The sequence below is a fragment of the Humulus lupulus genome, chromosome 6 (genome assembly GCF_963169125.1).
Source record: "Humulus lupulus chromosome 6, drHumLupu1.1, whole genome shotgun sequence".
In the NCBI taxonomy this organism is placed as follows: Eukaryota; Viridiplantae; Streptophyta; class Magnoliopsida; order Rosales; family Cannabaceae; genus Humulus; species Humulus lupulus.
In genome coordinates this window covers 46,297,576-46,313,441 of record NC_084798.1, presented here as the reverse complement: position 1 = coordinate 46,313,441, position 15,866 = coordinate 46,297,576, and the positions used below count along the sequence as shown (strand labels likewise).

General features: G+C 38.9%; 2 protein-coding genes across 2 annotated transcripts; one reads left to right on the top strand and one right to left on the bottom strand.

The window, feature by feature from the left end:
* The first annotated feature begins 472 nt into the window (after positions 1-472).
* LOC133785044 (uncharacterized) lies at positions 473-1,249 on the top strand. The gene has a single exon (XM_062224304.1). It carries the CDS (start codon positions 473-475, stop codon positions 1,247-1,249), a length of 777 nt encoding a protein of 258 aa, XP_062080288.1.
* A 1,760-nt stretch (positions 1,250-3,009) lies between these two features.
* On the bottom strand, positions 3,010-5,699 carry LOC133784000 (uncharacterized). Its single transcript, XM_062223558.1, has 2 exons — positions 3,568-5,699; positions 3,010-3,477 (listed from the first exon to the last, which is right to left on the bottom strand). Exons 1-2 carry the CDS (start codon positions 3,676-3,678, stop codon positions 3,127-3,129), a joined length of 462 nt encoding a protein of 153 aa, XP_062079542.1. The 5' UTR covers positions 3,679-5,699; the 3' UTR covers positions 3,010-3,126.
* Between the last annotated feature and the right edge of the window lie 10,167 nt (positions 5,700-15,866).

The window sequence follows — 15,866 nt, the reverse complement described above, 5'->3', positions numbered from 1 at the left end:
AAAACTGATTTGGTTAATGGGAGAAGGCAATTTCAGCGTATTTATATTTGTCTTAAGGCATGTAGAGATGGCTGGTTGGGGGGTTGTAGACCTCTAATTGGTCTTGATGGCTGCTTTTTAAAAGGATATTGTAAGGACATTTTATTGGCTGCAGTAAGCATTGACGGTAATAACTCCATGTTTCCCATTGCCTACTGTGTTGCTGAAAAGGAAAACACTGAGGTTTGGACTTGGTTCTTGGAGCTATTGAAGGCTGATATTGGGAGTTTGAGTCCCACCAAGGTGACAATGATGAGTGATCGTCAAAAAGGATTAGAAAAATGTAGTGGGATCCATCTTCAGTGGGTGTGAGGTGAGGTTTTGTGTTAGACATCTTCATGCTAACTTTAAAAAGGAATATCCTGGACTTTTACTTAAGCAACTTTTGTGGGCAGCAGCTAATACTACAACATAAGCTGAGTTTGCTCGAGCAATGCAAGAAGTCAAGAATGTCTCGGATGGTGCTTACTATTGGCTGGCAGGGAAGAACCCCACAGAATGGACTAAGTCACATATTTCAGAGTACCCAAAATGTGACATTTTGGTGAATAATTTGTGTGAGAGTTTCAATGCAGCCATACTTGATGCTCGCGACAAGCCAATTATAACTTTACTAGAGAAAATTAGATTTTGGTTGATGTCTCAGTTTTATAACAAAAAAGCTGAGTTGGAGAAGATGACTCAACCTGTGGGGAAGAGAATTTTGAAGATAATTGAGAAGCAAAAAGAGGTTGCAAAGCATTGTCTGGTTACTAGGTCTGACAAGTTTCAGTTTCAGGTTCAATGCAGCAATGGTAGTGCCTTGGTTGTCGATTTGGAATTCAGAACTTGTACATGTAGGAGGTTTCAACTATCTGGGCTTCCTTGTGGCCATGCACTAGCTACTATCTGGTTCATGGGAGGTAATGTCTTTGATTATGTCCACGGATTCTATAAAAAAGAATCATTGCAAAAAGCATATGGACAGAGTGTGCATCCTATGCCTAGTCCAGATATGTGGCCTCAAACAGGACTCAACCCAATTGATCCACCACCTGAGACAAAGCTGCCTGGAAGACTTAAGAAAGCTAGGAGAAGGGAGACAGATGAACCTCCACCTGCTTTAAAGAAAGCTCGAAGAACTAGACAAGTTAAAACATGCAGCAATTTTATGAAAACAGGCCACAGGAGAGAAACATGCAAATCTGCTAAGGTGGTGGTTGAGGTATAAACTTTTTGCTTTCTTCTCAATCCAGATAATTTTTATCATTGATTAGTTGCTTTATCATTGTTTTGTGAATTTGGAGTTAAATATTTGTTTGTTCAACCTATTTTAGAATCATGTGGTCAAAAAGCGAGGTCGTCCACCACTGCAGAACCCAACTGAATCCACACTTTTAAGGAAGGAAAGAAGACTGAAACAACATGTGTTATACCCAAAAATTGGAGAATGCATCCTAGGAGGCTAAGGATAATGCATTCTAGGAGAGCTAAGGGGAGTGGTCCTAGGAGACCCCAAGGAGGATGTGGTCCTAGGAGACTCCAAGGAAGTGGTCTTAGGAGACCCCAAGGAGGATGTGGTCCTAAGAGACCCCAAGGGTGTGTAGGAGGCAAGCCTCCCAAGGTTTCCTAAGTTTTGGCTCGAACGTGTCCAAGGTAAGTAGCTAAGGAGGAGGAGTCTCATGAAAGAGGATGGAGACTTAGATTTTGATAAGGAGAGCCTATACAATGTTCGATCGGACATGTTTGGGAGATGCTAAAGGAGAATGCCTTGGACTTGTTCAAGGTGAGATGTCATGGAGGAGGTTGCCTCAATATTGCCCAAGGTGAGGTGCCAAGGAGGTTGCCTCAATGTTGTCCAAGGTGAGGTGCCAAGGAGGTTGCCTCGTACCACCTTGGTCCGAGGAGAAGCCAAGGAGATTGGTTCAAGGAGGAACATGGCATGCTAGAGGAGAGTGCCATGTTAGAGGAGAGAAGTGCATGTCCTACCACCATGCACGTTCAACCCACGAAAACATGTCCTACCACCATGCATGTCCTACCACCATGCACGTCCGACCAACACTTGCATGAGTGGTCAGTAGGAGGTGGATCAACTAGCTAGAGGAGACTAAGTCAAGATTCCCAGAGACAGCTTCAACAACATACGCGGGAATCTCTCATTCTTCCCACAAATGGGGGGTTTGTTACATTTCGAATTTTGAATGTTTAAATGTAATAAATATAATAAAATATCCCTATCATAAGGGGATATCAGTTGAGGATCCCAGGCCTATAAATAGAGAGCTTATGGGATGAGAGAGGGGTTCTTCTTCTGCTTCTTCTTTCTAGAGAGAGAAAATTGGGTCTGTCTATTCTAGAGAGAGAAAGTGCTTAAATTAGAGAGAATTCTTGTATTTTCACAATCTGTACTGAAGAAACTCAGTTGGCTCAGTCCATCTGATCTTGAGTATAGATTTATAAATCACAACTCTAAGTGGATTAGGCTATTACCGACAATCGGGGCTGAACCACTATAAAAATCTCCTGTGTTCTTTATTTTCTTTATTAAACCGTCTGTGTCGTTTTTATTTCTCTTGAAGGCTTGTCGTTATTGACGTTCTCACGTCGTTGGCTAAAAACGCAGTCAACAACATGCTAAAGGAGGAACTAGTGGTGCAACCAATGCTCAACCCGATACTGTCTGACTGGAAGGAGTTTCATCTTTTGATTTTATTTTGAACTAGTGGTCGAATCTTATATTTTGGTGTCTGTTATGTTGACCATTTTAGAGTCATGTATTTTGGTGTCTGTTTTTTGAGTCATGACAGGGTCATGCTGGCCATGATATTGGTCATGTACAGATCAGATACATTTGGCTTTTTAGGCTATATTTTTGTACCTATCTCTTATGGTAATGAATGTAACTAGTTGTTGATCATATTTATTTCACAAAATACATAAACTAGAACATTGAATTCAAAATAGACCAAGATAGATTACATTGATTTGGGGTTTCATTTTACAAAAAAATTCATTACAAATCAATGCCTAGGGTGCAATAGCTTTGTCATTGTCAATACTGCACATGAAGATTACCCAAAAATAAACTAACAATACCAACAGCTTCTACTTTGATTTTGTAGCCCAAATAACCACAACCAATAGAATTACAGCAAAATACATAGTATTCAAAAAGTAGTAACACTGCATTCGACCTCCATCATTTACTCTATCCCTGCTTTTAGCACAACTTTCACAGCTTTCTCTTCCAACATTTTGAAGGTTGTGAGATTGTGTCTCAAATCCATTTGAAGAACCACTGCATTGCCGATGACTTCCAATGTCAGTTGTCGTACTTAGGGATGTGATTTCAGTTTCAAGGTCACCAATTTTTCTTAGTAGTCCAGGGATGACCACCTTTGCTCGATGGCACATAGGAGGGTCTATCCATTCAAAGAAATTACACCCACCATGAATCTGAGTTGACCAAAACATACAAAATTTATAGTGAACACCCATAACCATTTATTCAATGAATCAGATTACAAAAACAAATGGAGATCTTACCCGATACTTGTTGCATGTTTTGAATCTTCGCCCAGGATTTTTGTTTTTCCAAGCCGTTCTTTCTACCACTGGCCTTGGTGGTCGACAATGGCAATTTTTTCCGTTCTCCATTAACCCGATGCAAAAGATGCCCTAACCCCCAATTCGAAGGAATTACAAGTTTTCTTCTACTGGGTTCACGTGCTATACTGTCGGGGGTGGATCGTCTGGGTGTGGTCGGGGGGAAAGCTTCATCTTCATCGTTTTTCTGGGTATGGAGTTTTGAGTTTTTTTTGTTTTAGATTAGTTTTAGAACTTGGTTTTAGACAAACGGTTTTTTTGGTTATATTAATTAATCACAGTTAGTTTTCTTTTTTTGTTTTTAATTAAAAACCATAACCATTAATTGTTTTTGTTTTTAAATTTTAATAATTTAACCCAATCGGGTCGTGACACGTGTATCAAATATACCCTTAACGGCCCAGGGACCAACGGTTGCTCTAAATCGTAACGGTAGGCATTATTGCCGCCAAAATTTTTACATAAGCATTTAAGTGCAATAAACTGAACTACATAGGCATTATTGCCGCAAATATCTCATATAAATATTTATATATACCCTAAAACTATAATTCATTCTATTATATATATATATATATTAAAAAAACAGTGAACACAATTTTTATTAAAATTATAAACAATGTTTACAATTTTAAAATTAAGCAAACGTGCATTGTATGTTGCTTCTATCTAGTATATATATATATATAAAGATAGATGATTTAAAAAAAAAAAAAAAACAGAATGATATTATGGAGGGTATTTATAACTTTTTCAAATTTTTTTTTCAACTCTCCATAGATGGGGAGATTGTATATGCTGGACCATGGTGATCTCTTATTCCTCCAAATCTCCTTTTTTTTTCCTCCTTATCGTGTTACCGAACAAGTAGAATGGTGCTCTTCCTCTTCCTTTCTGCCAAAGACACTGTTATTGTCATGTTAACTATTATATATAAGTAACTCGATCTATAAACAAGTATAGAAATATTAGTTCTCCTCCTAGGAAGCATTAGAACAAATAGAAAAATTGATCAGAGAAGTAATAATGTCTATTTAAATTATGAAGTGCAGAGTTGCCGCAACACCTTCATCACTCGTTGCATCCTGATCACGCCCTCTTAATTCTGGAGAAAAGATCATCATATACAACACTACTAGTAAGTGTTATTACTGTGATAACTCATTCCAAAGCCATGAAAATCTTGCTTACACATGCACACAATGCTCTTCTGTCCACATGCATACAACATGTGCTTTGATCCCTCTTCCCACCATAACATGGAAACTGTCACAACCATGATCAAAATATTGCTCAATACCATTGCCATGAGAGTCTCATGACATTGGTTGAGCATGATAATTCAAAAAATAAAGCTAAATGCTTTGCATGTCAATCACCTTTGTCTTAATTAGCCTATTCTTGTACCTATGCAATGTGTAAGAATTTTCTGCACAACTCTTGTGCAGAATCTCCCCAAAAAATTCAGTATATAAATATATATATTTTTTTTGCACTCCACTAATTTTTAGTTGTCACAATAAGTGTACTAAAAATAGGCTTACTATCTTTCTTGCATGATGAGTTGCAAGATTGAGGCTTCCTAACACAAAGTGTGAAAAGGAGAGTGCGAATGAAAAAAATGCTGAATTTTCTGCAGAAATTCTGCACAAGAGATTTGTGTAGAAAATTCTTACACATTGCATAGGTTCAAGATTAGGATAAACCATACCAAGGTGATTGACAGACACCATTTAGCTTCACTTTTAGAATTATCATGCTCAACCAATATCATGAGATTCTCACGGCAATGATATTGAGCAATATTTTGATCATGGTTGTGTTGTTTCCATGTTATAGTGAGAAGAGGGATCAAAGCACATTTTGTATGCATGTGGAAAGAAGAGCATTGTGTGCATGTGTAAGTAAGATTTTCATGGTTTTGAAATGAATTATTGCAGTAATACACTTACAAGTAGTAGTGTTGGATATGATGATCTTTTCTCGAGACTTATCGGGGGGCCCTTCATCAGCTGTAAAAGATGGTTGTGACTGAAATGTCAGTTTCATTATTTGTTCTTCCTAGAAGGAGAATTGATATTTCTATAGATTGTTATGGATGAGTAACTTGTATATATATAACAGCTAACATGACAAGGGTGTTGCTCATGTACCTATTCAATAAAAAAACTTGATGATGACTCTTACCAAAGAATTTATACTTTTCTCCTTTTGAAAGTTTTTATTTTTCCCTCTTCTACGTAGATAATGTTTCACAATTTGTTCACAAGTATATATAACTTATAATGTAATCCACGTTTGGCATCAATTCATTTCTTTCTACGCACGGCATTTTTTTATATTGCATATAAAGGTGTACCGAATATGCTTTTCTGAAGACAGAGATGTCTTAGTCGTGATCATATACTGTCCTCTCTGAAGAAAGCTCATTGTGACATTCATTGTGGTTTTTGTCAAATTATTTATACAAAGTCGAGTGATCTTATGCTTTCTAACGAGGTCAAGCATACCCAATCGTCATGTTTGGCTGCATCGAATGTGATTTTAATTTCCATTTTTATGTTATTCATTGCCATTTATAATTATATGTGTATTGGAAATTACACACTATTTTAAAGTAATATTTTAAGATATGGTTTTTACTGAGAGACACTTGTTATTAGTTTGGTATTTTTGAAGATTTGTATTCTCTTTTATGTGTACATAAAAATATAAGTATTATTATGCTCAAAATTGTTATAATGAGAAATTGTCCCTAGAGTATGACAAAATAAGAAAAAATAATAGTGAGATTTGTATTAAGTGAAAATTACATTTTATATGGGATTTTCAATAAAGTTTTAAAAAATATGGCTTTTTTTTTACAAGTATTATTTTATGGTTTTTTAAAACATGTATTCTCTTTTATGGGATTTTTTCCTTTATTTTTGTAAAAAAATCATTATTATGCCATATTTTTGTAAAATATCATTATTACGCCATATTTTTTTCCCATAATTTGATTTTTTTTTTATTAAATTTGTCTATACAAACCATGATAAGTTTAATTACTATATTTTTGCATATTAATAGCTAAAAAGCCATATGAAAAAATCCTTGTATTATAATTAGTCTTACCTGCAAATTTGAGTACCCTACTGTCACAAATATAGGCCCATGAAGCACAATCTATGTTGACATTCTTTTGCAACAAATCTGGAAGAGATCTCATTGCATTGCACGAAAATATGCATTTAATACCAATCTATATCTTTATATTTATATATAAAAAGTGTGTATTTATTTTTTTTTTGGTTTTAATGTTTTTTTTTTAATTTTTACGAAATATTCTAGATATACAATGAAATATACTTTTAAATTCAATTAAAAATAAATATTTATTAATTATATTAATTTAAATTTAAATATTAAAAAATATCATTATTATAATAATATATAGTACAAAACTAGTATTTTAATAATTATATTAATATAAATTTAAATGTTATAAAATATCATTATTATAATAATATATAATACGACATTAGATATTTAGTAATTATAATAATATAAATTCAAATGTTATAAAATATTGTTGTTATAATATATAATGCTAATTTTTATAAAATTTTGGTAGAATAAATATTTAGTAGTTATATTAATATAAATTTAAATATTGTTAAATATCATTAGTATAATAATATTTAATAAAAAACTAGATATTTAATATATATATTAATATCAATTCAAATTTTATAAATATCATCATTATAATAATATATAATACATAATCTTAATTTTTATTATTTACATTTAAAAAAAATATGTTACTTATTTTTATTACATAATATAACTTATATAAATATTAAATAACAAGAAACATTATAAATACATTATATGCAAATGTCGTGTGTGTACAAATACTATGAGTGTATAACTACTTAAGAAATTAGAATAACATTTCTCTTCTATCAAGAATAAACAAATTTCTTTATCAATTATTAAGGCGAGATTTGAATAATATCATGAATATTTTGTACCTTAAGTATGGTAGTTTGTGATATCATATTATTTTTTAAAAAAAAAAATCATAAATAATGTTTTGGTTTAATTTTCTTTTAATATCTTTATGTCATTATATATATATAATATTATTTATTTATTTAAATTTTATATGACAATCATAAAATCTTAATAAAATTAATTAGTAATTTTTTAAAAATAAAACTAAGCAAGCGTACATTTGCACGTTGATTGCAGCTAGTAATATACAAATGTGGGTGTGATTAGAAAATCATTTTTAATTAATTTGTTTGCAATCGGTTTATGGAAGTGATGAAGAAAATAATAAAGATGTGACCACGGATGATATTAAAGATTGGTATATATTCCAATCTACGCACCATTAATCATGAGGCATTTTATTTGTTTTGAAGCAATTACATAAGAGAAAGACATGAGTCAAAAACTGGACTAGAGGAGCCAGCCTTAGAAGTTGAATTGGAGAAATGCAGAAAGAAGCATCAGATGATCAAAGTAGAGAAATGAAATTAATGAGGAGTCTGTTCCACTCCCAAGATGTCCAATCCGTACCCAAAGTGTCCTTTCACCGTGTATCCGAGGCTACCTTTTCCCATGTTAATAATCACGACTAGTGCCTTGATAATCTTGACCATTTGATCACGTTCGATTGCCTACCCTGTAGGTGATCAACGGTTGGGGTGGAGTTGCTTCCACCCCAAGCTCTTTGAGTATAAAACTCGAGAACCGCCCCTCATATACTCACTTTGGTCATTTGAAATTCAAAAAATCACAGAGCCTGAAACGCTCAGTGGTACCTGTGTCTCCGACGACCTAGACGGCTGGAGGGAATCCTCGTTCTTCTGGTTGAATAACAAGAAACACTTTCAGGTTCACACATGGCACAACACCTACAGGCGCTTCATATCGAGTAAGTAATTTCGACCCCTTCTTGTTTTTAGGTTCTCGTTTGTCGAATGTGTAATTGCATGCTTAGGGATTTGATGTTCATGGAATTTAGAGGTCTTTTTTGACATATTTTTAGTTAATTTAGGCCCTTTTTGACATTTAAAATTTTCAACATTGTCTGTTTCGTGCTTTATGGGTTTTTTTCGTGCTCTTGGGCATTCGACCGGAATTTGGAAATTTTCTAGATTCTGGTGATGTTCATGAACTCCAGTGGTGTGCTTCGACACCAATCTGTTGGTTCCAAGGACACACCAACCCCTTAGCATTCTTTCTCCTCCATTCTCTGAGCAGTAGTCTTAGGGTCTCTCGTTTTGGCCTGTTTTTCTTCTGGTCAAGGCGCTAACTGCTTGGTTTTGTTTTAGTGTACAAAGAGCTACATCACCTCCACCAACAAGGATTCTACTACTTCAACCAGGAGATCTTTGACATGGCTCAAAATGTGGGACGAATCCTCGAGAAGAGAAAGCAGAAGGTTGCGAAGTAGAGCAGGCCTTTCGTAGTGATGGAAGACAACACCCTAGCGGAGCAGAGGCATGTCTGAGTTGGCATCTCGGAGGAAGAGGCAACCATGGATCCCTTACCAGGAGAGCGAATCTATATCATTGACGGCTTCGAGGTGGAGGAGCTCCCGAGTAAGCAAAGGCACCGGGGAGCTCTTAACAAGATCCTTTCCCACCATGGAGTGGATACACGAGACATGCTGATGTGCTTGTCCCAAAAGAATGAGAGGGCACACGAGACCGTCTACAGCCTCACAGCGTGGAGTGCTTCACACCTCAAGACGGGAGCCACGTTACCGTTTCACCAGTACTATGCCGACTTCTTGAAGTGCGTCAGCATAGCTCCCCTCCAGTTGTCCCTGAATGGATATCGGGTGCGATCAGGGCTATTTTTTCTGTACAGGAGGTAGAACTGGGCCGCCCCTTCTCCGGCAGAGATCCTCTACGTGTACAGCTTCTGAACCTGCTACGGGTACAGGAGGGAGAATCGCGACGGGTACTATACTTTGATAAAGTATACGTACCTGGGTTTGTCCTACAAGGCTCCGAGCATAAACTAGAGCCACACGTGGGACTACAAGGACCATTTCTTGTGGACAAGTGGCTTTCCCATGCGGAACAATCCTACCCTATTCCTGGACTTCGCCAGGGTTGGTAAGTTTCTCCTCGAACTGTCTTCTATAAGTTTTCCTCCCCTTGTGGTTGGTCCTTAGGAGTTGAGTTTTTTGCAGGTCCTTTTTGCCGCACTCCTCACGTGGATGCCTACCACGAAAGGTTCCAAAAGAAGAAAACCCTCCCCGACGAGGAGATGAGCCTCGCCTTCCTCATCATGGAGGCTCTCCTACGCTAGTACAGGCTTTTGTAGGAGGGTCAACGCATAAGCTCTGTGAGCCTGTCCAGTTTTCGTGACTCAAAGAAATCACTGGAGGATGCCAGGTTTCACATGAAGTATGTGGCAGAGAAGATGCTCCTTCGGTACAACTAGAGGATGCGCAATGAGCATGTGGAGACAGTGCTCGCTGTCTAAGCCACTGCCAAGGCCCAAGAGGATGAGGAGCTTGAGGTAGAGCTTGAGGCAGGGATAAAGTTGTCTTCCATGCCTCAAGGTAAATCCCCCATAACCCTTTATCATGTTAAGCATTTAGGGGAGGGAGTTAGTCCTGACTATACATGGGTTTCTCCATCACTCCTCAAGTGCGGGCAGGTCTCAGAGTGTCAATGGACGTAGGAGGAATTTTAGGATTACCAAGACTTGATCAAAAAAATTCTTCGCCACCCAAAGAGAAAACTTTCCCTCCAAGGATTGGTGCCTCTGGATGAGGTAGCGTCCATGCACGTTGGGTGGTTTTGCCAATACAAGACCAACACCACGTAGGAGATCGGTCGACTAACTCGTGAGTTTTCCCACTCCGTTCTTCACCCGAGGGAGCATTATAGTGGTAGCCATCCTGAGGATATTTGACACAATTGCATGCATTTGTCATTTAATGTTTTATTATTTGTCTATCTTTCCTTCCCTCCGAGTACTAACAAGGTTCTTTATTTTGCAGAAAGCATGGGCATGTCTGACTTCATTCGGGAAAAATGCCAGAGAGTATTGGGGCCCTCTCAAATTGAAGTCCTGAACACTCCTTGAGTAGAGCCTCCACCCCCGTCGATCGCTCATCCAGCCTCGGCGGCCTTTGCAGCACCAGAGACCCCTGCAGCCCCGACAGTTGCTCCACTAGTCCACCCCTTGAGACCAGTGGTGTCTGCTGTGATTATTGACCTAGATGGATCCCCTCCATGAGATGTGGGGCCTTCTTGGAAGGTAAATGAAATCCCTTCTTTCAAGGTGTCTGGCGGTCCTCCAGCCAGGACACCTCACCTCATTATCTTCCCCAAACATTTCGAAGGGGAAGAGCTGAAGAAGCACAAGCGGGTGGTTGAATACTTCAACACTCGTATCGATGAGGGGAACAAGGACTACAAAGTCCTGGCAGAGTACATGAGAGAAGATAGGCCACAGACTTTGCCGCTTCCTTTTAGCTACGAGGAGCTAGAGCCCCTTCTAGTGGGGAGGGTCGGTGATTAGACGGTCCCGCTGGCGGCGAAGCTGCTCCAGGGACTGGCGGGGTCCCTCTACGAGATTCCATTTCGTAGCTTCACCCACTGTGGCAGTGATAATGAAATATCACTCCTTGCCACATGTTGCTATGCCACTCAGCGGGTAAGTTACCTTCAATTTTTCCAAGTCCTTTTTTTTTTCTTAGCCATGTCCTTGTAACTAATTGTTTTTGTTGTGTAGGTCGCGATGTTCTGTTAGAGACTCGATGATGTCATGACAATGAGGTCTTTTGAGCTCCAGGAGCTCAGGGAAATCTCGGTTCCCCTAGAGAAGCACATGCGGCCATGGAGAACGAGAAGAGTCGTGCCTCCGAGCTGGAGACCGAACTGGCCATGGAGTGGTGCAGATTGCAAACACTCGAGGATACTTCCTCGAAGTTGTTGGAGGATATGGTGGGCCACACCCAATCAGTAGAGGAGTCTGCTCATAAGATGGCATAAGACCTTGCGGTTGCTCAAGAGGAAATTTACATCACCCGCTAGGAGTCCTCCAGGCATTTGGTAGAGGCCACCAAGGCCCGAGAGGAGGTTGCGCAGGTGGCTTTACGAGCCGAGGTAGCTGCCAAGGACATCGAGGGCCTAAAACATCAAGCTTAGGATCAGAAGCGCCAAACTGAGGATCTGAAGCATAAAAATGAGGAGATGACCAATGAACTTGATATTATGGCCAAGGACACCGTCTATGTTGCGTGGCAAAGAAATAGGGAGATAGACTTGGCCTTATGGGGGATCCCAACATACGGATGTTTCTCGAGGAGCGTCTTCGGGCATATGAGGTCAGAGAGGCTAAGACGCAAGAGGCCACGGTAACAAGTAGGACTCCTAAAGTCAATCCCGTGATCGAACTCGTGACGGAGGTTCCTCCGGGCGAGTAGGCCATTGTAATTTTTTATTTTCTTTTGATATGGCATAAACAAATTTATCGCTTGAGCCCCCGAGCACAATCGTAAGTAATTTGACTTTAATGATTTGTAAATGACTTTTTCTTGCACTATTCTTATGCCTTCATTGCTTTATCACTCGACACATTCTAAGCATTTCGTACTTGTGCAATTTGGTCTTACAAATTTGACAAGGTTTTAAAATCTAACTCAACGTAACTTAACTCACAAGAATTTTATACCTTAATCAATCCATTACTTGTGGGCCTTAGTCTTTGAGACTTAGGACTTTAGTACCCTAGATAGGGACTTGTGCATGAATTCTGGGGACTCGAGTGTCATCGACTCACCTAGTATTATGATGCTTTTAAACATTTAGTGTTGTTCCCCAGGCCTGTGTCATTGGGAGTAACTTTAGTGCGCTTTCGAGTGGAAGCACTAAACATGTCCTTACACCCACGAGTTTCAATAACTCAGGTCTTAGGAGGTCAGTCTTACTTAGAGTTCGAAGACGTAATGTTACTCCTTATGGACGTAGCCCTTGGGAAGGTACACTAGGTCCTTTTTACGAGTCCACCCTCGAGTAAAGATTACTCAGCTCTTGGAAATCGGGAACTCGTTGTTAGTCCTCGGGCCCACAGTCCCCAAGAATTGGGTTGAGTTCTCAACCCTTCTAGTCCAGGCCTTGCTCTGGAGTACAGGGGACTTGGAGCTTGAGAACTATTTACTACTCCTCAGGCGCACATTCCTTGGGAGGTAACTCAAATTCACCCATTAAATGGGTTTTTTTAAGTTTTACACACACTAGATCTTCCTAGATCGCTCCGTTCTTGCAAGCCTTGATGCTAGGCTTACTCCACTTGCGATAAGCTTAGTTTCCTAGGTCCTGCTTCGTGAGTACAGGTGTTCAAGTTTTTGGTAACTTGAAGCTTACGCCCGAGTATCGCTACCTTAGGCTTCCGTTCACTTTTTGAGATTTAGAAATTGTTTAGTGTTCCTCAGGCGCATGGTCCTATGGAGATAACCTTAAATTCACTCTCATGTTACTTGGAGTTTTTCAGCACTAGGGATTGTTCCCCAGGTTTTTATTTACGGGATCATGTGACACTTGGCTTACTCCACTCATAACAAGCTTAGTTTCCTAGGTTATGAATCTTCCAATACTAGGGCTAACTCCCTAGGTTATGACACTAGGCTTGCTCCGTTCATGACAAGCTTTGCTTCCTAAGCTACTTTCAGTGTTACTCTTGGGGCACATGGTCCTTGAAGTATTACACTGAACATAGTTCCCCCTGAGTATAAATGACTCGGGGGTCCGTTCGCCTACTAGAAGTCGGGAGCCCGTAGTTAGTCCTTGGGACATAACTCAAGTTCTCTGGCCATAGGTTACTTCGTTTTTTAGCCTGCTTTTTCCAGCTGTAACACTAGGCTTACTTCGCTCATGATAAGCTTAACTTCATAGGTCAAGCCTCTGCGAGCCTACTTACGCCAGTTTCGACACTAGGCTTGCTCCACTCATTACAAGCTTAGCTTCAAATTTCTTGCTCCGTGAGCGGCTATTCTGCGAGGAGACCCAACTATACCCCAAGTGATCGCAGACTTTTCTGCATTCACTTGTCCAGGCCAGTGAGCGGGTACACCTCGAGAAGTGAAATTACTAAATTAAAATTTAAAATACAAGCAGTTTCTTTGAATTTCATCTATCGTGTTTTTCACTCATGATTTCCATTAATCATGCCCGGAGGCTACAAAATGCATACAAATTTTAGAAAATGCATTGCTTATATTACTGGTAATACCAGCAAAGGTGCTCGACATTCCAGGTGCGGGGCATCAACTCCCCACTTACTTGAGCCAGTTTGTATCTTCTTGGACACACGATGCTCTCAAATTGATACGGACCTTCCCAGTTAGGGCCCAACACTCCAGCACCAAGATCTCGGGTGGCTAAGAAGACTCTTCGCAACACCAAATCTCTGACCCCAAACTTCCTATCCTTCACTTTAGAGTTAAAATATTTGGCCACTTTTTGCTGGTAGGACACTACTCAAAGCTGTGAGGCTTCACGGAGCTCCTCCACAAGGTTCAGAGATTCTTGGAGTAAAGCGTAGTTCATGTTTGAATCATACGTATCTCGCCGGGGCGTGGAGATTGCTGCCATGTGATAAACGAGTTTTTGACTCGTTTATCTATGTGTTTTTAGGTAGAGTATTAGGTGTTTAGTTTAGTTTAGTTTTATTTTACACTTTTTTTTTCTGTGTTTTCAGGTGTCGAAGGGCTTATGTGAGTTAGGTGTGGAAACATGGTGGAAAAACCGACAAAAGGACAAAAATTGATGGAAAGCAGTGTTTCAGAGCACTTTCTGCGACTGCAGGAATATGATTCCGCGATCATAATTCCAGAGAAGTTGGACATTTCTAGGGTATTCCTACAACCACGGGAATGATATCCTGCGAACGTAGGATATGTCTAGAAATGTGAAAAACGCAAATTTTTAATGAAGGGTGTTTTGGTCATTTCATGTTTAGGAGAAACACTAATCAGGTTTAAATCACAATTTTGGAGAGGAAAAGAGGGACTTTGGTAGACCTAGACTAGGAGAATAGGACTGGGATCATTTTGGAGAAGAATTGGGATCAACTTAGAGTTCTTTTCTCTTCTTCTTATCTTTACTTTATGATTAATTTCTTGTTTATGGATTTCTTAATGATGAACAACTAGCTTCTGTATTAGGGATTTTAATATTGGAAACTCGTTTATGAATTAAAGTAAAGTTTTATTTTCAATCCCGACTCGTACATTGACGGGGTGGCGGATTTGTATAGACTACCGTAAGTTGAATACCGCTACAAGAAATGACCACTTTCCTTTACCTTTTGTGGATCAAATGCTTGACAGATTGGTGGGTCACAGTTATTATTGTTTTCTGGATGGTTACTCGGGATACCACCAAATTGCTATCGCGCCAAAGGATCAAGAGAAAACAAACTTCACATGGCCATATGGTACTTTTGCATTTCGTAGAATGCCATTTAGTTTATGTAATGCTCCAGCCACCTTCCAAAGATGTATGACGGCCTTCTTTTCTGATATGGTGGAGAAAAGTATAGAAATATTTATGGATGATTTTACGGTTTTTGGTACTCTTTTGATGAGTGTTTGAGACACTTGAAATTTGTCTTGCAGTGGTGCGAGGAAACTAATTTGGTACTAAATTGGGAGAAGTGTCATTTTATGGTTAATGAGGGAATAGTACTTGGCCACAAGATTTCAAAAGATGGAATAGAGGTGGATCGGGCAAAGATTGCTACTATTGAAAATCTACCACCTCCAATTTCAGTGAAAGGGGTGAGAAGTTTCTTGGGACATGCAGGATTTTATAGAAGATTCATCGAGGACTTCTCTAAAATCTCTAAACCGTTGTAAACTTTTCTTATGAATGGTGTTCCATTTTATTTTAATGAAGAGTGCCTAAAGGCTTTTGGGGCACTTAAGGCAAAGTTAATTTCAGCACCTATTGTTTGTCCACCAAATTGGGATTTACCATTCGAACTCATGGGTGATGCAAGTGATTATGCGATAGGAGCAGTCTTGGGATAGCAAGTGGAAAAGGTATTTAGAACCATCTACTATATGAGTCGAACTCTTAACGATGCACAATTGAACTATCCTACTATATAGAAAGAGCTTCTAGCAATAGTATTTGCATTTGATAAGTTTCAGCCTTACCTCATTGGTAATAAGGTGATTGTGTACACTGACCATTCAGCTATCAAGTATTTGA